Genomic DNA, 17,924 nt, shown 5'->3' with positions numbered 1-17,924 from the left:
GGATCATGTTGGTGAGATTCTCACGGTTTGTGGCATCTAGTGAGGACGTCCAACAGTCTGAGCATGAAGGGTGCGGTGCATACAGGTCCGTTAGTACTACGCCGGCGCCGGGAGTTGAGGCGCTCTGCCGTTAATCGCTCTTCCCGTTGTAGATGTGCACCCGCACAATATATTGATCCAGCCTAAGGAGAGTGCCGAAACAGCTATCGTGGAGGCTTTTTTGAAAGGCCTGGATCCCGCAGCCGACAACGTCGGTCCCGTGCCTTTTCCCAAGGTCGAGACTAAGGAAAGGCTGTTCGTCGCGTTAACGGATCTGGAGAGCGGTGAGTGCTTAGATATCTTGCAGTATGATCAAGCTGATATTTTGGGCAGCACATCTCATCACCAACAGCGACAAACATCACTTCATGATTCAGCCTCATCACCTGCGTGCCCTAGAGGTAATCCTGGGCGCACAATGGGGCCCTGCAGCCGACATTTGGAGCTTGGGCTGCCTCGTCCGTGTTTAGCTCTTCCAGTTATGACAGACGATGGTCGATGCTTATGCTCCAGTATCGACCAGATTTACGAGTGGGCGACCGGTGGGCTGCTCTTTAAATACGATGCCGCAAAGGGCGATCCACAAGAGATTCTCGGCCAAATGGTTCGAATCCTCGGAGACCTTCCCCCGGACCTGGTGGCAAAGGGCCGCCTCGCTAAATCATGGTTCAGTACCGACGGTCTGTGTAACTTACTCTTATTGGCTTTTAAATGGCGGCTAACTTGTTTCTCGAACCAGGTGCTCTCAAATCATCGCCGAAGGACATTGGCCTCTCCTTGGAGGCCATGACCGTCTTCAATCTTCTAGAAACAACTGATTACGAACCGCCGCTCCCCGACGACTTCGATGACCACGAACTGGCAAGCTTCATCCATTTTATTTGCCAGATGATTTGCCTCGACCCCCAGGAGCGCTGGAGCGGGATGGATCTTGTCGGACACCCGTGGCTACATTCCGCCCTTGGGTGGATCATCGAAGTTATGGAAAGGAAAGAGGCGGAGCGGAGTGCAGAAAGAGTTATCAACGCTCCGAGCAGCGACTGATGCTCATCATGTAAGACGTGTATTACACTTCGTAGGGAGTAAAAACTTGGGTTGAGATATCACGGACTTGAGACAATAGTAACGATAAAATGAGGTTGATTATCGTGGCGGGCACGTAGTATCCTTGCGTGCCATATTTGAAAGATGCAGAGTGAGAGACAAAGGCCATGTAGCGCATGCAGTGTCAATACACCGGGAACCAGGGAGTAAGAGCAGATCCAGAGAGCAGTCACATAGAATCGTGAGACGTCATACGATGAGATCCTAAGCAGCTCACGGAATAACGACATCGTTCACTGCGCCTTGCTACTATCGATGCAGTCTAAGCAGGCGATCAAGTGGCTGCAATCTGAATGAGCCTACGGGTATCGCGGACTAGGCATTGCGCAAACATACCTGGAGAAATCCTCGGCGACACAAGACTGGCAAAACACCTCCTCACATCCTATAACATATGACAATTTTGGGCGAGAATTCACAAGGTCGTCCGGGTCTTCATTACGAAAAGGATCGCCGTTGGAAGCTTTATTCGGTGGCACTTCTGCGGATGTCGTTGACAGTCTCCGCTTGGTCGGACGAGATGAGTGAGCAAGATCATGTGTTGATAAATGTTCTGTCTTCTTATCCAGATTGTAGATGTTCAAAGGCGGCCTACTGGGTGACGAGGTGGAGGGGCGTATATTTGACGATGTCAATGTTCCGCCTTGACATGTGCGGGAGCATATAGTACACGTAGTCGACTTGCATCTGGAGCAAGTCTCAGCTCGCGACTACAAGAATGCTCTTGTGGTGTCGCACGCACCTTGGGCAAACGAGCATCGGTGTAGCACCGCGCGTTAAGAGCGATGTGGCTCGGCGGCCGCAAGAGTTACATGCCGTACGTGATTGAGAGGATGTAGTAGTCTTGTGATAAATGTTTGATGTTTCTGAGGTATCTGTAGATGGAACAACTGCTGTTAGGTCTGTGCATCCCCATCCTGAGGTCGATACGCGTAGTGGCTCGTAGGCGATGTCGAGAACATGATCTTGCAAGATCGCTTTCGTGATTGCCGATGCATCAATCTTGCGACGCTTGTGCGTATGAGCGAGGCTCCGTTGCGAGTCAAACATCCGAGTGCTGAAATGAAAACGTAATGCAGTGGGAATGAGAAGATGGAGTGATGGCTCGCAAGCGCGTTCGCCTCACTTAAGGGCATTTAAAACTCCGACGACGTTGTGGCGCGGACTTACCCGCAGGCAGCAGCTAACTCCCAGGCCCTTCCACCTTTCAAAGGTTTTTCACGCACATGAGAACTGCGAAAACAATGGAATTTACACACTGTATCAATAATTTAATTTTGGTTAAATTCTATGAAATTTGTGATGATGCGTAGGACGGGTAGTAGTACTGCATGGTGCGCACGGGCCACCAATGAGTAAGTGGCGGGGTAAAAAGACCCTCCCGTTGTACATTAATACTACAAAAAGGGCAGATAAATTGTTCCCATCGTCTCCCTAATGCTATCGGCTGCCCGGATCCACTTTATATCACCGCTCGAGAAAAAGGGCTCAGTCAAGGCCATAAACCCCCGCCCGACTAGCGCGTCAGTACACCAGGTCGTCGTTTAAGTTTCAGCCCTATGGCATGCAGCCATCTCGGGCTTACCGCGCACAACGCACCTCAGAGCCGGCTCATTAGTATGCAATGTTGAGCTTCTGAAATACGGTAACCACAGGGTTGAAAGCGGGGTATATAATCTTTCTGGCTTGTAACACTGTAAGTATAAGTACCTATCCGACTGGAAAAGGCGCAGCCCGATAATCTCGCGGCATGCGTTGCAGAAGTAAAGTATAAAGTTCAGGTAAGGCCAAAGCGTGAGTCAAAGAGGCTGCGTAACTTAGGGGACTAGTATACACGGAACGACGGTTTCCATTACTGGATGGCGAAAGATAGGCGGGTGATGTAATAGTCGTGAAAATTGAACGAGCGTGAGTGGCTTGTCGTCTCGGAATAAAACGTAGGTAGTTGGGGCAGGGGTAAGGGAACAAGTGACGTAAACAAGAGGAAAATTAGGTCCGAGGCAAAGAAAGCAGATGCAGGACCGAGAGCAGAAAGCACGACACACTCAAACAGAGAAGAACGGCTGGTCGCTGTTCTGCGCCCCGTACTGTTGCTGCTGTTGCTGCTGCTGCTGTTGATAGAATGGGTTGTGGTTCGCACCCGTTGGCTGGCCGGTAACCTGGCCTGCCTGCCCACCGAAACGCAGTGGGCCGACGTTTCCGAACGAGTCCACGCCGTCGTCCGTTCGCTGCGCAAACAGATTCGCAAGCTGCGAATGCTCTTGATCCGTTCTGCTCGGTCCGCGCGAGCCGGGTGCAGCGGACGGAGGGGCAGACAAGCTTTGCTGCGGCTGCGGTGGCTGTGGTGAGACCGACGATGAGAATGAAGGCGGGGTGCCATTCGAATAGGTTCCGCCCAGGTTGAATTGCACTGAGGGCTGGGGAGCAGACAAAGGTGGCGAGGCTGAAGACATGGGTGGTGGCGAGGTTGCGGGAGCGAAGGGGTTGTTGGTCCCGAAGCCTGTGATACCGGGCACCAATGGTTGCTGCTGTTGCTGCTGTTGCTGGAACTGGAGAAGCTGCTGCTGGCGGTACCACTCCTCCTGTTGCTGATGCTGCTGCTGCTGCTGTTGCTGAGCCAAGAGGTGTTGTTGCTGCTGTTGCTGCTGTTGCTGGAGCATCCATTCCTGTTGCTGACGCTGATATTCCGCCTGCCAAAGTGTTGGTGAAGAAACGACACACACGAGTACGCAAACGTACCTGCAGTGCTTCTTGTTGAGCCTGTTGTTGGTACGGGTTGAATGACGTGTACTGCGTAGGCACCGCAGTGAACTGTGGTTGCATGAATGCGGAGGTATTTTGCGCTTGCAGGCCAGTGTCAACCAGGGGGAAAGGATTTATCGACGTCGGTGTCATGTTAATCCTTAAATGAGCAGCGAACGGTTAGCTAGGTTCGCCCAATGTCGGGAAACATCGACGTACAGCTGGTTATTCTCGTCAAACAGTGCGCGCTCATTAGCCTTATCGACCGCCTCATTCCGCTTGCGCTCCTCCTCCTCACTCAACTTGATAGCATGGAGAAGGTCCCGCTCTTCCGCTGTCAGTGTACCCTTACGTGCTTGCTCCTCTACGAGACTACGCTTGCTCTCCTCGATCGCCTTTCGCAGATCGTCATCCTCTCTGGGATTGCCTTTCCGTGGGGGCGCACTCTGACTCCTCCGCCTGTCGTTCTCATTATCCCCTTCCTCAAAGTCCGTGCTCCGCCGAGACCCACTAGTCATACGATCGCGCATGTTTGCCCGACTGCGGCGCTCCTGCCGCAGCCTTGCCTCGTCCATGAGGAGATTGGTGATGTCTTTTGCCTTCTGGCGGACGTTCGCGCCCTGATCCTTGCCAATTTCGTCGATAAACTGGAACTCTTTGAGAGTCTTGATGAGGTAGAGGTTGTCGCGGAAGTAGATAACAACGTTCTCGGAGCCGGCGTGCAGCAGATAGTCCAGGACGGTTAGCGACTGTCAAGCAACGACGTTAAAAGGCATTGCGCAGGACGTCGGACGTATTTACCTTGAAGACGTGTCGCCAATTCTTGCCCTTGTCGTTCAGCCGCTTGTCTAGCATTTCCATAATCTCAACAAAGTCGTTCCTGGGGACGCGTATCAACGGATGCTCCGGATGGCGCATAGTGCCCGCAGACAACGCACTGATTGTAGGTTAGCTGCGCCAGCTCGTTCATTTGCGTGCCGCTGGGTCCCCATGGATCGTTGGAGGTTGCATCGCGAACTTTGGCTTGCACGTCTGAATAGCCTTTTGTGTAGTTTTTGGCTACGCGGACCACGCCTTTGCCGAAATGCTGCAAAGTTGACATCGAAGATTTACTGGATCGCCTGATGCAGACGTGGTTGGGATGCTTTGTGCGGACGTGCGACTAAGAGGGCAGGTACAGAGCAAGGCGTGGGTCCGGGCAAAGTGTAGGGGAGAAAGGAGGTGAGCGTGGACAAGGTGGTAGCGGATGGGATGGGAACGCGCGATGACGATTGGGTAATAAGGTCTCAGCCCTGTTACTTACCGCAGTAAGTAAATAGACAACAGCATTTGTTATTGGGCGTCTATCATATCAGCCACTCGAGGAAGCCGAAACACGCTACTAACCAGCTCTCACTCACCAGCGCCATGGAGAAAATCAAGGAGCGTCTTGCGTCCCTCCGCCAGGAGGCTGACGTTGCTAAGGAGCGTGCAGAGGAGGCGGAAGCCAAAGCCAAGCAGCTTGACCAGCAGCTTCTCGCTCGCGAGCAGGAGATTAAATCGCTCCAGCACAAGCTCACGATCGCGGAATCGCAGCTCGACGCAGCAGAGGAGCGCTCTAAGGAGGTCACCGAGAAGTTGAGGCAGGTGGAGGTTACGGCAGAGTCGTCCGAGCGGCGCGTGCAGAGACTTGAGCAGGAGCGCGACCAGTGGGAGACGAAGTACGAAGACGTGCTAGAAAAGTACCGCAAGTCCCAAGCGGAGCTCAACGACCTCATTCAGGGAGTGGAAGGTCTCTGAGCCTTGCACTCACCGTCCTTGTTATAACTATTATAACATGGTAAGGTCACATGCGGCATAGTTCCCCTGCCTACAACAATACTGATTTTGTCACCCATTGGAGATGGTTGAGTTATCATATCGACATTTAGGACCGCATATACAGCAGGTTGTCGTTTGTAAAATCTGTTAGGGTGTACAGTAGGCAAGACATGTGCGCCAGCGACTATACTTTCTATGCGTGCAAGCAAAGGTACATAGTGTACAGCAGGCTGTGATGATGTGCCCGATTACGCAGTAACGCGCAGCCAAATGAGTGCTTATAATATGACCTAGTCATTCGTTAAATTTTCTCTTCGAGTAGGGCCGGATGTTACTGTACTTGGAGCCTTGATTGACCATGGATCTTCGACTTGATACTAGTTACAGCTACTAACAAAACATTAGACCGTCTGTGCAAATGTTCGCATCGCTGCTTTGTTTACTTTTGGTGCAGAACAAACAAAGGATCGAGGTCCCGGGATCTTCGTGCGAGCATGATCTCGGACTCCGGAAAACGGCAGCGAGTGTGTTCTCTCATCCCAAATCGCATGTGCGCATTTGTGCGGTCTGACTCCCGACCTTCGACTCTTTTATAGTGCCTGAAATTTTCAGAGAGAAGGGCAGAAACTCGAAGGAGCTCTCACGCCATTGACCCTGGTGTCATCAGTCCGTTTGACCACTGTCCGACCACCTCTCTGCCATACAGTCCTTCCTCGCCTCAGCAAGCTCGCTTTACACCCACAGATCCCTTTATTATAACAAGATAATTATTATTGTTTATTCTTGCTGCTGTCTCTGCTGCAATGAATATTTTGTTGCTCACCACTAGTGTGCTCAATCTTGAATCAGGCAAGTGCTCACGGTATCTCGATCTTTTGTTTGTTCCGCTCCAAAAGTGAATAAAGCTGTGAGGCGAACCTTTGCACAGGCAGTCTAATATTTTGTTAGCAGCTGCAATGGCTACTGTAACTTTTGGGCTGCTCGGGTCAGCTGCCTCGAAACGCCACAACCACTTTGTGCCGCTCAATGATAAATATAGTCTAACTATTATCCTTTGTAACAGCACACCGATGGTGAAGTGGTTATCATGCTTGCCTTCCAAGCAAGCGGCACGGGTTCGATTCCCGTTCGGTGTATGAACGGGTAAAACTGGAGCTTCTTTTTGTTAAATGTTTCAATTTTTCAAGTCCATTTGACCAGTCTAAAGCTCCAACCTTTTTGTTTTGTTTACTGTGTATAAACGTTTATTACCGTTCACTGCTTTCGTGTGTGTAACAAAAGTCTCGTAAACTTCGTGTAAATGTTCGCGGCCACGCCACTCTAGCGTCAGCTTTTGTGCCTTCCTTTTCGAGCTCAAACCAGCATAGAAGGTATTTGTGCCAAGTAGCAGGCTTGCATAGATTTATCAGAAGTCATTCCGGCACAATGAAGCAAATACCTGTATTAAATGTTTGTTTACTGTTTTTAAACTGTTTTTAAATTGTTTTTAAACGTTTTTAAACGTTTACTGTGTGTTGGCCAATTTTTTTTTACACGTAAACTAAACGGCTGGAGCCTTGGATCAGTCTTTGTGACCCCTTGGCTCTGCCTTTGCTCGCTCTCGCAGGTTACATAATCTTCTCTTCTGTAAGGGTTGTTTTCACACGACGTTGTCTTTGATATGCATTATTGGCCAATTGGCCGCCTTTCCGAAGCTCTTGCTATTTGTGTGACCTCCCAGATCGTTTCGGCTAACTTGGGCCTGTAACTTACTCCTGGAAGAGGTGAGACTTGATACGTGGCGTCGACATGGAAAGACCGATTGCGACATATCTCCATTTCGCTACCTTCAAAATACACTACATAGGGAGAGACGAGTCGTTGGTATTGTGCTTGACTACGGATTATATGCGCGAAGGGAGCGATCTAGAGTTCCAAATAACTGCGACACAGCATGAGACTCAAAGCGGACCGAAACATAGAAGGGAATAACGAAAGGACAGGCGGAAGGATTCACACCAAACAAACGAGGGTCCAGCCCGTCTCGAGACCTAGAGATCAAGAAGATTATAGACAGAAAGGGAGACTTGAAAAATCATATGCGTGCACGGCTCTCGCTCTCGTTCCTCATGCGCTCCACTCGCTTCACGAGTTTCTCCCTCACGTTTCCGCTGCGCTTCTGGTCAAGGATACTTGTCCGGCTCTTGCGATCGTCGACGTCGTCTGTGTCGTCGTCGAACTCCGAAGGGCATGGCGACGGCGACGTGCTGTACCGTGATACGGGCTGCTTGCTGAGCAGTGCGCTCGATCGCCGAGGCAATGGGTGGTTCTTGGTGGGGATTTCCTCTGCGTCGCTTGCAAAAGCCGACACCGACGTGTAGTATGCCGTCTCGCGGTCGCGCATATCTTCGTCATCCTCATCAGGGTACATCGATCTCTCGTCGTCGCGGTAACTATACTTCGACTCTCTCTCGTACGCTGAGCGATCATTGCTTGGTCCGTTCAGCGTCTCGAGCACCGAGTCGATGTCAGGCTGGCTCTCGTACGACGCGACCGACTGCCGCTTGTCCGCGGCTGTAGAGATACGCTTCAAATTGCGAGAGTATACGCTGTCGCGGCCAGCCTCCGAAGGAGGAGGAGAGTCATCAAAGTCGACCCATGACGAGGAATCATCGAAAAGATCGTCGTCCTTCGCTCTTGCTTGAAGATACGGCGATTGTGTACCGTTGGTGCGCGCTCCGGCAAGAGGGGAGGTCGCTCGAGGCTGCCACTTGACGTCAAGAGTCTGAGCAGAGCCGGGGCTTTGCTCCGCGTCCGTCCTGCTAATAGTCCTCTGAAGACCCGCTGACATAGGCTGTCTGTCCATGATGGGCTGGATCGGCGACACCGACCGGCTTGGTGAACGGTTCATTAGGGGCGTGGTGACAAGAACGGGCCTAGCAGGGAAGGGCGATTCGCGACCTCTCTGGATGGTACTTGCCATCGACGCGACGCTGGAGTTCGAAGTGACTCGCTTGAGAGCCAGCGGAGAAGCTCCACCACTAGCAGCGGCAGCGCTGGCATTAAACGATGTCGGTGGCGTGGTCGGACTCGATCCGCTGGGTGCGGTACCAGGCCGTGACGGCGCCCTATTGCGACCAAAGCCGAAGAACCTTGAGGAGTTTGATGACGGAGATGCTGAGGGTGAGGTCTCAGGCTCTGCAGAGTCCAGTTTCGTGGGCGAATCGAATGATCCAGTGCCGGGACCGGGCGAAGCAGGCGCCGTTCCAGGTCGCTTGCTTAGCTTCCTGGAGAGGAAGTGCAGTTTATTCGGGCTCGGAGAAGGTCCCAGCTTAGGAACTTGAACATCGTCTTGGGTGAAGCTACTTTTGGACAGAGGCGACGGCGGTGCCGGGCGCAAGCGCTTACCCTGCGGCAAGTCGAGGGTTAGCGGGGCGGGCGCCAGAGATTTTTGGCGCGGAGATGAGGTAGGAGAAGATGCAGAGGAAGGGATAGAAGACGGCGTAGACGAAGGTGACGGAGGCACTTGAGGAAGAGGACCCAACGGAGGTGGGCTCGGGGGAGGAATGTCGTATTTACCCAGGGCGGCTGGCCGGGCGACGCCTGAGGCCTGGCTCAGAGACGGCGATGGCGAACGTGACCTCGGTGGAGGTTCGACTATGATCAATCACTGGTGTCAGACGACCCTTTCGTGGTTAGGACGACATTACACACCTGACGACTCAGTCAACCTCGACCGTCCCGAGCTCGGAGTGGCAGGTGTAACATCGACAGTCAAGTCCGCTTCGTAGCCGTCTTCATCGTGCCGAACAGTGCTCGCGATGGAAGCATCGTCACCGCCGATGTTGAATGCTCGTTGCTCATTGCCGGCGTGGCCCTTCAGTGCCTCATAAGAACGAACATCCATTCGCTTGCTTGACGTCGCAGCTGACCCAACACTTATCAATGGCGTAGGTGTCCGCTTTTTGGACAGCGTCCTCTTGATCTTGAGCCCAGGACTTGGAAGATCCAGAGTCGAAGTATCTGGTCTGGTGGCTTCATGCTCTGTTGCGCCGGAATCAGACCTCTCACGGGCCGTGTACGTGCCGCCAACACCGTTCCTGAGAGCGCCAGCCTGTGCTGCGTCGCGTAAGGAACCGTAGCTTGTGCTCGCCAGCGAACTGTTCTCGTCCTTCATCCTGTCCACGCCTCTGCTAGCGAGATACGTCTTGACATCCTCGTCCCGCATGTTCAAGCCGGCTTGCCTGCCGAAGGCACGTAAGACGTCAATGCTTGGTGTGCGGACGCTTTCTGCATCCTTAAACGCATGCGTCAGGCGCAGGGACTCGAGCGAAGTCATGGACGGGTTCGGCGACGGCAGCGGTAGTGCAAGCCTATCGCGGTCCTGTAGCCTGTCGTTTTCTGAGAACTCGGAAGCGCGTGTGGCAGGCGAGATGGGTGTAGTCGCACGCGAACTTCCAGCATAGCTCCCAGAAATATCCCAGCTGAGACTAGAACTCGGGGTTTCGCTACGTGGAAGAGGAGTATTACTCCTTGAGGCAAACCGATCCGCGATAGGGAGGGGAGTGAATGAGCGGGGCTGTATTGGCTCTCCGCTAGGGGACGACAGCGCCAACTTTGGAAGAGCAGGAACCGGAGGAATACTCTCCTTCGACGATCGCGAAGTATCGTCCGTGTCACTTCGCTTCAGACGGAAAAATCTGCGTTTTTTGGATACGGAGGACGACGAAAGGTAGCCGCCGTCAGAGTCTTCTGCTCCGCTTTGAGGAGAGGGGAACGAGTTAGAATCGCCTGGATTGAGCTTCGACTTAGTCTTCGATTTGACCTTCGACGCCGAGGTTTGTTTCGAGCGTGCGAAGGATGACGCGCCAGACATATGCCCTCCATCTGTTTCTTCTGCGTCTCCCTCGGCATCCGTGCCTAAGTTCAACGCATCGGACTTTGTCTTCTTGGTCTTGTCCTTGTCCTTGTCCTTGTTTCGTCTTCGTCGCCCTAGGATGTCCGAAAGATAACCGCCATCGCTATCCTCGCCTTTCTCCTTCTTCTCCTTCTTGTTCTTCTTCGCCTTGGGTTTCGAATCGCCACCTTCACTCGTGTAGCCGTCTCCGCCATCACTCACGTACCCGTCCTGAGGACGCGCTTTGCGAAGCTTCTTGCCTTGCCTCTTCTCAGTTTGGAGGTCGGCACGAGTCGGAATATCATACGAGTCGAGACTAGTGTCGCGATCGTGGGCGGGCAAAGATTGCTGTGGGGCAAACTGCACAACACGCTGACCAGGGTCAGCTGCAATGCCCGGTCGCAGACCGGTGCTCCGCTGCGATGACGAGGACGTGGATGAGTGCAGCCAAGACTCGTCCGACGTTGCGGTAGATGCATATGTTAAACCCGGAGAGAGGTTGATCTACGTTCGCGAGGTCAAATAGGTGAGAAGAGTAAGCATCCACAAAATTCTGACTCGAATACTAGCGCACCTCGTCCGTTTCCTCGTCCGCTTCGCCAATAGGCCCGAACATCCATTTATCAACTGCACTGCTGGTGCCCACTCCAAGTTCCAACGCGGTATCCAGGATCGAGGCGCGCAGAATGCTATCGCGCTGCTCGAGCGGGGGCCGTGGAGTTGGGCGTAGTCTCGCAGACTGTGTCGTCGAGCGAGAGCTGGCGGTCGATGCGACGACAGTTGGTGCGGTGTATGCGTTCAAATTTGAGTATGTACCAGGGTATGCTGCCCTAGCGTTGCCGTTGGTGGCGGCATCGCGTATGGCGGGGCTCGTCCCTGCACCGTGTGTGGCAGACTTCGAGCGTGGACCAGAAGACGAGGAATACATTTGCTGACCCTGAGAGACTTTGTCGAGCAGAAAGCTGAGGGTATAGTTTATGGTATCCTTGGGAATGGGCCACTTTCCGCCGTGCTACGGGGTTTGCGACCGTCAGACTCTGTCCCCTCCAACGCTGGCGGAAGGGCGACGAGTCTGAGGAGGAGAAGTCCAAGAGAAACCCAGTACCAGCGGGGATGTGGTAGAACAAATGAAGGAGCGACAGGGCGGGGCAGGCACGCGCAGGCAGAAAGATACGAGAGGTGGGAAATGGAATACAACTCTTGGCGCGAGGCGGGGCGCCGGTGTCCCGCCCATTTCCAGACATGGAAAAGGCGCGTGGATCTCGTTATGCGTTTTCCACTTAGCTATGTATGTTCAAGAAGCCCTGTTATATACTGCTAGCTATACGAGCAGTCTGTCAGCCCTGAGAGCTTCCTTAAAAGGGGCTATGGAGTCGAGGTGCGTTTGCGGGGCCCTGTCGCAACAATATCGATGCGCGCGTGCCGCGCTGAGGCTCGTACGATTTATGAGAGCTAACACCAGGTCAAGCCTACAGGAGAGAACGGTAGTCGCATAGCCATGAGCATCTCGTCGTCTCGCTTGTGCCTAGATGAACTATCTTCTGCTGACATTGGTAGACTACACCTGGATGGTGTTGACAGTGCTGAGCATTACGGGATCGGCTTTTCCGGTAAGATCTGCTTCTCATCTGAGGTTCTCCTGCGGACGCAAGTCCTCCGAACGACCTGAGAGTTAGGTGAAGTAGAGCAGAGAGTTGTGATGTCTGCGGTTCGGAAACGGAATGGTCACGAACAACGATCAATAATTGCCTGATCCGCCGGTCCGAGGATAACATTGAACTCCGGTCCTTACGCGGCTTGAACCTATCTTGAACGGGGAGATCTCGCTGCGCTTTGCCCACGCCCATTCCCACCGCGATCATCGTCTCAAGGTCAAGAATACTACAGTGAGTGAGCACATAGTGAGTCAGTTGCACAGTACTGACATTGCTGTGCATAGCGGGACGGTAATCGTTAGCCACTGCTCTTTCCCGGCCCAGGCTGCTACTTGTCCAGTGTTAAAGCGAAGTACGCTAACAGGTAAGACCTTGTCACACAGCAAGATTCATCATAGAGTCAACCCTAAATATTATTGAATTCAGACAGGCGATCATCTTCCTTGCTGCCATGAGCAAGGGACAAGAGCTTATGCGGCCTGCGGAGCCGCCGGACCCTTCCTCTCCTCCTATCGGCACCACTGGAGCTGCTGGCAACGTCGCTACTGCAGTAGAGCAAAGTTTACATCGCGATATCGGTGCACTTGCTTCATCAACGCCCACACCCTGCACAGCCGCTGAAGTACCCCAGGAACTTTGGGACACAATCATCGACTATTTACACGACGATCACACCACGCTACTCGTGTGCTGCCGCGTACGCAAGTCTTGGCTTCCCTCGAGTAGACTCCACCTCGAGGATCACCTTCGCTTTCGAGTTCCATTCCTCCCACCTGCGGCAGAGAGCTTATCTACCGAGGAACAGGACGATACGGACATACTTGCACGAATCTCCCAACCATATCGGATCCGCTCACTTACGATCAAATGGGCCCCCCGCGAGCGATATATTTCACAAAGTTCTTCACGATACGACGTACGCATTCACGATAGCTTGTCTTTTGCCGTGTCAGCTCTGCCGAACCTTGTTAGCCTATCGTTAATCGGTCTGCGATTGCGGTATTCAGGGCATTCTTTCGAGGGCGGGAGCATCCCATATTTTCTCCAAGCGGCCTTGCAGCTACCGCGCTTGCGCGAAGTCACTTTGGTTGGAGCGATATTAGTGGACGGCTCCAGTATACCTCGTGTATCCTCTGGCGCTGCAATCGCTTCGTCCCTAGAGAAACTCAGTATCAGAGAGACCGTCATGGATAGGTTCACGCTTCCGTGGCTGGATTCTCTCTTACGAAGAACGAAAAATCCACGTAGTGCCTCTACTCCTCTTCGCTATCTTGACATCCCTATTGTCTCTTCCTTCGACACCGATGTCACCCGGTATACCACGCTTCTGTCGTGCTTGGGGCCCAATCTCCACCATCTCGGCCTTCAGTTCAGCCCTGTTCGAAGCCTTTTTGGAACTGGGGAAACAGGGAAGAGCATATCGTCCTCCACAGGTTTGCCATAGCGCTTCTTCGAGGTGGTGGAACACTAGCTGACTCTCCTCCAGGATTTCCAGCGTTCCTTGCAGAGCTTTCTTGCTGCTATAATATGCGCTCTTTGGACTTATTCCTACATGACATGGAACATTTGACGGCTGCGAAGACTGTCATCGAATACCTCGCAAACCTGCTCAAACCTCTTCCCATTGCCGAAGTCGGAATCGCACTACATTCGCAGGGTATGTCACTGTTCGCCTCAAGCAACTATGGCACTCGTGGACCGGCTGCTGCTTTACGTGCCTTAGACACGCTCCTCTGCAGTTTTAGCCGATTACGTCGTGTCACGATCAGGCAGACGCTAGCAGGTTCCAATCCTCCCATTGGCAATCCGCGTTCGACAGAGCCCGTAGGAGGCTACGTAAGGTGCGAGGGAGCCGCGATGCTGTGGAGAAATTTGCCGGAGTTGCGGAAACGTGGCATTCTTCGGGTCGAGTGAAAGACGATAGTTGGCTGCGGACGTTCCAATATATCAAGTTTACTCGTTCTAGTTGTGATGTAAGTAAGGATTCGGATCTGCTGTTGTCAATGTGAAATTGCCAGAAACATAGCAGCTAGGTGCGCCACACAGGCTGAACTGGGGTTATCTGTAGGGTTTCGAATTATCTGTGCTGTCGACAACAACCTGTCTGACATCGATCCATGCTAACCATAGATCCTTTTCTCCGTGCTGGCTTCAATTCCTGTTCAAGCCCTTTGCTGAACAGCGCTTCTCCATCTACCCGTACGGTCTGACCAATGCGGGAAGGTCTGTTGATTGGTCTCGAATCCCGTGCCTACAGCCCCGAAAGCAACCTGGATGCTTTTCGAAAGCTTGAGCGGAATATTGACGGCGTATTCGTGCGAGATTGCTTGGCGAAATAGACAGCTTCCACAAGTTTTATAGGCCATATACTGGCATCACATACGGACGTACCACGCAGCAGATTGGCTCGTAATTGCTTCATGTTCATTAATTTAATGTAACACACAGAGTCGAGAGGTGTAAAAACTACGCAACACTAGTCGAATGACTGCTGCTCTCCGGATTGTGTTTCGGCCGCTTCGCCGGCTTCCCTGAGCCCTTCGCCGAACGACGCTTGCCAGCCGTCACCTGGCCATAGGATTTGATCAGCCCAAATATGGGCAGGTCCGAAAACTGGTCCCCAATCTTGTCCTGGCGCGACCACGTTCCCTTACCAAATGTCCTGAAGGCTTCAATCATATCCGCGTGTGTGCAGAGATCGCGGGTATGACCGGCACGATCGGAAGGCTCGGTGGTGGTGAAAAGGGGCGCATGGACCGTGCGGTCGGCGTTCTCGCTACCCTCATACTCATGTTCAGGGCCGTTCTCGGGTTCGGATTCGCTCTCGCCGGACGCCACATCTTCGCTGTCGTTTTCAGCAGAATTGCTGATGTCAGCTCTAGCTTGACTGGACGCGTTGACTGCCCACGCCATCAGCGCATCATCTCCAAAGCCGGGCAAAATGTTCAACTCACTAGGGAACGATACAGGCACAGGTGGACGGCCGCTGACAAAGCTGTCCATGTCTTGCACTAAACAAACATCATCGTCCACTTCGGGCCTATACTTCTTCTTATCTGCGATTTGCCGCCGCCAAGTGGCTCCCCATTTTCTTTGCAGCTCGTCCAAATCGATAGTGGAGTAGTGTTCACGACCGAGCGCGTACAAGCCTTGTAGCAGCTTCCATAGTGGCGAAGACTGCTTCGTCATGGTGAAGCCCGGGTCACCGCTCCGCATATCTCGGATCTTCTGGCGTCCGCCGACGACATGGCCTTCGGATGTATCGTCCGCGGCATCGAATTTCACGCCTACAAACCTGGCCAGTGCCGAAGTCTGGATCTGTGCGCCAGAGATATCTTGTGGTGTGCCGGGGGGAAACGGGCTCGTTGTGAAGCAGTGGTCGTGAAACCGCAAGACGCTGAGCTCTAAGACATAGATGAAGGACTCTAGGTCGTCCGGGAGTTCGTTCGGCTTGAGGGGATACTCTAGAAGTGGACCTGACATGAATGCCCATGTTCCCTGAAGAGTGGTAGGTCAGGGACGTATCAAGAACGGATAAAGTGTACTTACAGAACGGGCATGTTGAGTCGCCGCTCGGTTCATTTCGTTTCGGTACTTGCAGAGGTCCCAGTCGTTGAGAATGGCGCAAGACGCTTCGATATCGATGAGGATGTTTCCTATGCTGACGTCTCTGTGCAATATGCCTGCTACTTCATACGCATCACGGTGGGCTGTACGCGATGTGAGCATACTGGACGAAGAGTTGCACTGATCGCGAACCTAGCAATGCCTGATACATATAACCCACAAGCTCTAAGCCGTGCTTGTAAGTCTCCAATGGGCGTCCAACCTGCCAGACAACAAAGCGGTGGTGGAAGCGACTTGCAGGTTTTCCCTTCGTTCGTTCAGCAAGGTACTCCTGTGTCAACGTGACTTGGCCCTTCGGTCCATCGACATCTCCTCCTGCGATCGCAGCTGCAATGTGTGAGATCGGTGAGCCGTCAGCAAGTCGGGCAGCGTTGAGCTTTCTGTACACCTCAAGTTCAGGGTGAACCTCGGGGTGATCGGCGCACCAATAGTCCTTGATGAAGACCAGCCGGGCGCGGTCCACGTCGTAAGCTATGAAGCCCTTGCCACCGCGACCAGTCGGAGACCGTGAGCCCGAACGGTGCCGACCGATGATGTATGTGTATGTGCGAGGGGAAGCTTGCGCTTTCTTCCCTTCGTCCAAGCCATCCACGTCATCGCAAGTCACCTGATTAGAGTGTTAGAAACTCAGAGTACACACAAATTACGAGAGATGAAACCGCACTTTGCAGAGAGGATAGAACGTCTTATTAACCCAGAGGTCGTCCGCAAAAGTGCGGTGCCAAGAGTCGCTCGCTTGGCGCTCGCGGTAGGCATTAAACGCATCGAGCTGTGGGTCGTCGGGCCTCATGATCTCGACCGAAGTGTCGTATCCCAATGCCGTGGGAGAAGCTCTCGCGATGCGATAGACGAAGTTGAGAAGGAGCTCAGGTTTCTCGAAGATGTCGAACGGTCGAGAAACAATTGCTCCGGTGCGGTCCCAGCGGAACAGCCAGGCGATGCGCTCGCAAATGAAGACCGTGAAGACGAATCGGCGGTGCTGACGCAGCTGTATTTTAGCAGCGTACTTAGTCATCTGGGCCCGTGCCTTCCGCCCTTCCTGCGTTTGTGAGGGTTCGAGATGATGTACGTCGAGACGGAATGGTGCGGATTCCAAGGACGTCTTGATCTCGAACGGCGTGACGATATATGCCCAAGCTGTGCGTGCGAGACTCTGGTGCAGATCCTTATTCGCGGTACTCTTCTTGAGGGTCGAAGCACCGAGCTCAAACGCCTGCTTGCCTGGACCTCCCACTTCGTACGTGCACAGGTCAGTTTTCATCCCGGTCTCCACATCCTTCAGCTCGGGATGCAACCCAGTGGCGTAGGTGCAATATTTGCCACCGGCGATTTGATTTACTTTGTTAAACGTGGAGCACTATGACAACATTTACACAGTTGAGTAACCGCCTAGGCCGAGTTGGGTAATCGGTAGTCGCGACTTACATAACCAGGGTACGTCGTGGATTCCTTTGGTGAAGTTACAGGGATATCCTGGAAATTTTCCGCATCCTCGAGCTGCTGTGCGGAGAGATCATCGCCCGGAAGGCAGACAGCAGACCATTGCTCCTGCTCGAGCATCACGAACGCGCTATCCATCTCGCTGACCAGTTCTTCGGTCCACCATCTAGAAACTCTTCGCAGTGAGTTTCTCACACGCAGGGCCCGGCTTCGACTGTCGGGCGCGCTTGAGGCTAGCAGAACGGACGCTCAGTCCGTAGCTCAGAAGAAGGGAAGTCTCTGAGATGTATTTACCTAGCAGAACGGACGCTCAGTCCGTACTGCAATACAGTCAGTACCCTACAGTGTCCATAATGAGAGGATATACGCACGCTCAGAAGAAGGGAAGTCTCTGAGCGTGCACGACAGGGAAAAGCAAGTAAATAAGGAAAGCGGCAGGTGCCTTAGCAACTGGTGAGTCAGGAACGAAATAACGAACGCGCTATCTAATAAAATACTGTCCAATAGGAATCTGAGTCATCCCGAGACATGTGCGTGCGAGCGCACGAGCCCAAAATCCAACACTCCCCCTCAAGCCTTTGCAAGGCCGAGGGCGGAAGCAAAGTGCTTGGCCTTCATAGACGGCAGAGCCTTCGTAAGGG

The 17,924-nt window shown here is 53.1% G+C and overlaps 8 protein-coding genes and 1 non-coding gene across 9 annotated transcripts; 5 read left to right on the top strand and 4 right to left on the bottom strand.

Moving 5' to 3' along the window:
* Positions 1–63: 63 nt before the first annotated feature.
* PHACADRAFT_213181 (uncharacterized protein) lies at positions 64–1,448 on the top strand (the record flags this gene model as incomplete). The annotated part of the gene is made up of 5 exons (XM_007400421.1): positions 64–85; positions 153–323; positions 373–497; positions 563–719; positions 779–1,448. 5 exons carry the CDS (start codon positions 64–66, stop codon positions 1,081–1,083), a joined length of 780 nt encoding a protein of 259 aa, XP_007400483.1. The 3' UTR covers positions 1,084–1,448.
* A 1,374-nt stretch (positions 1,449–2,822) lies between these two features.
* Positions 2,823–5,057, bottom strand: PHACADRAFT_263382 (uncharacterized protein). Its single transcript, XM_007400420.1, has 5 exons — positions 4,824–5,057; positions 4,687–4,765; positions 4,105–4,634; positions 3,883–4,045; positions 2,823–3,833 (listed from the first exon to the last, which is right to left on the bottom strand). The coding sequence occupies exons 1-5, from the start codon at positions 4,985–4,987 to the stop codon at positions 3,189–3,191; spliced, it is 1,581 nt and encodes a 526-aa protein (XP_007400482.1). The 5' UTR covers positions 4,988–5,057; the 3' UTR covers positions 2,823–3,188.
* Positions 5,058–5,223: 166 nt separating this feature from the next.
* On the top strand, positions 5,224–6,085 carry PHACADRAFT_263381 (uncharacterized protein). The gene has a single exon (XM_007400419.1). It carries the CDS (start codon positions 5,293–5,295, stop codon positions 5,662–5,664), a length of 372 nt encoding a protein of 123 aa, XP_007400481.1. The 5' UTR covers positions 5,224–5,292; the 3' UTR covers positions 5,665–6,085.
* Positions 6,086–6,749: 664 nt separating this feature from the next.
* Positions 6,750–6,821, top strand: PHACADRAFT_t139. The gene has a single exon. It is a non-coding gene; the product is annotated as a tRNA-Gly (tRNA).
* A 2,521-nt stretch (positions 6,822–9,342) lies between these two features.
* On the bottom strand, positions 9,343–11,075 carry PHACADRAFT_263380 (uncharacterized protein). Its single transcript, XM_007400418.1, has one exon. It carries the CDS (start codon positions 10,538–10,540, stop codon positions 9,371–9,373), a length of 1,170 nt encoding a protein of 389 aa, XP_007400480.1. The 5' UTR covers positions 10,541–11,075; the 3' UTR covers positions 9,343–9,370.
* Positions 11,076–11,120: 45 nt separating this feature from the next.
* PHACADRAFT_263378 (uncharacterized protein) lies at positions 11,121–11,719 on the bottom strand. Its single transcript, XM_007400417.1, has one exon. The coding sequence runs from the start codon at positions 11,487–11,489 to the stop codon at positions 11,127–11,129; it is 363 nt and encodes a 120-aa protein (XP_007400479.1). The 5' UTR covers positions 11,490–11,719; the 3' UTR covers positions 11,121–11,126.
* An 898-nt stretch (positions 11,720–12,617) lies between these two features.
* PHACADRAFT_263377 (uncharacterized protein) lies at positions 12,618–13,669 on the top strand. The gene has a single exon (XM_007400416.1). It carries the CDS (start codon positions 12,668–12,670, stop codon positions 13,658–13,660), a length of 993 nt encoding a protein of 330 aa, XP_007400478.1. The 5' UTR covers positions 12,618–12,667; the 3' UTR covers positions 13,661–13,669.
* A 14-nt stretch (positions 13,670–13,683) lies between these two features.
* Positions 13,684–14,231, top strand: PHACADRAFT_263376 (uncharacterized protein). The gene has a single exon (XM_007400415.1). The coding sequence runs from the start codon at positions 13,744–13,746 to the stop codon at positions 14,128–14,130; it is 387 nt and encodes a 128-aa protein (XP_007400477.1). The 5' UTR covers positions 13,684–13,743; the 3' UTR covers positions 14,131–14,231.
* A 386-nt stretch (positions 14,232–14,617) lies between these two features.
* On the bottom strand, positions 14,618–17,421 carry PHACADRAFT_213176 (uncharacterized protein; the record flags this gene model as incomplete). The annotated part of the gene is made up of 6 exons (XM_007400414.1): positions 14,618–15,116; positions 15,171–15,714; positions 15,766–15,926; positions 15,976–16,450; positions 16,508–17,200; positions 17,269–17,421. 6 exons carry the CDS (start codon positions 17,419–17,421, stop codon positions 14,683–14,685), a joined length of 2,460 nt encoding a protein of 819 aa, XP_007400476.1. The 3' UTR covers positions 14,618–14,682.
* Between the last annotated feature and the right edge of the window lie 503 nt (positions 17,422–17,924).

This window comes from Phanerochaete carnosa (assembly GCF_000300595.1).
Source record: "Phanerochaete carnosa HHB-10118-sp unplaced genomic scaffold PHACAscaffold_10, whole genome shotgun sequence".
Taxonomy (NCBI): Eukaryota; Fungi; Basidiomycota; class Agaricomycetes; order Polyporales; family Phanerochaetaceae; genus Phanerochaete; species Phanerochaete carnosa.
Note: the sequence above shows the minus strand (reverse complement) of the source record. Positions and strands in the feature narration are given on the sequence as shown.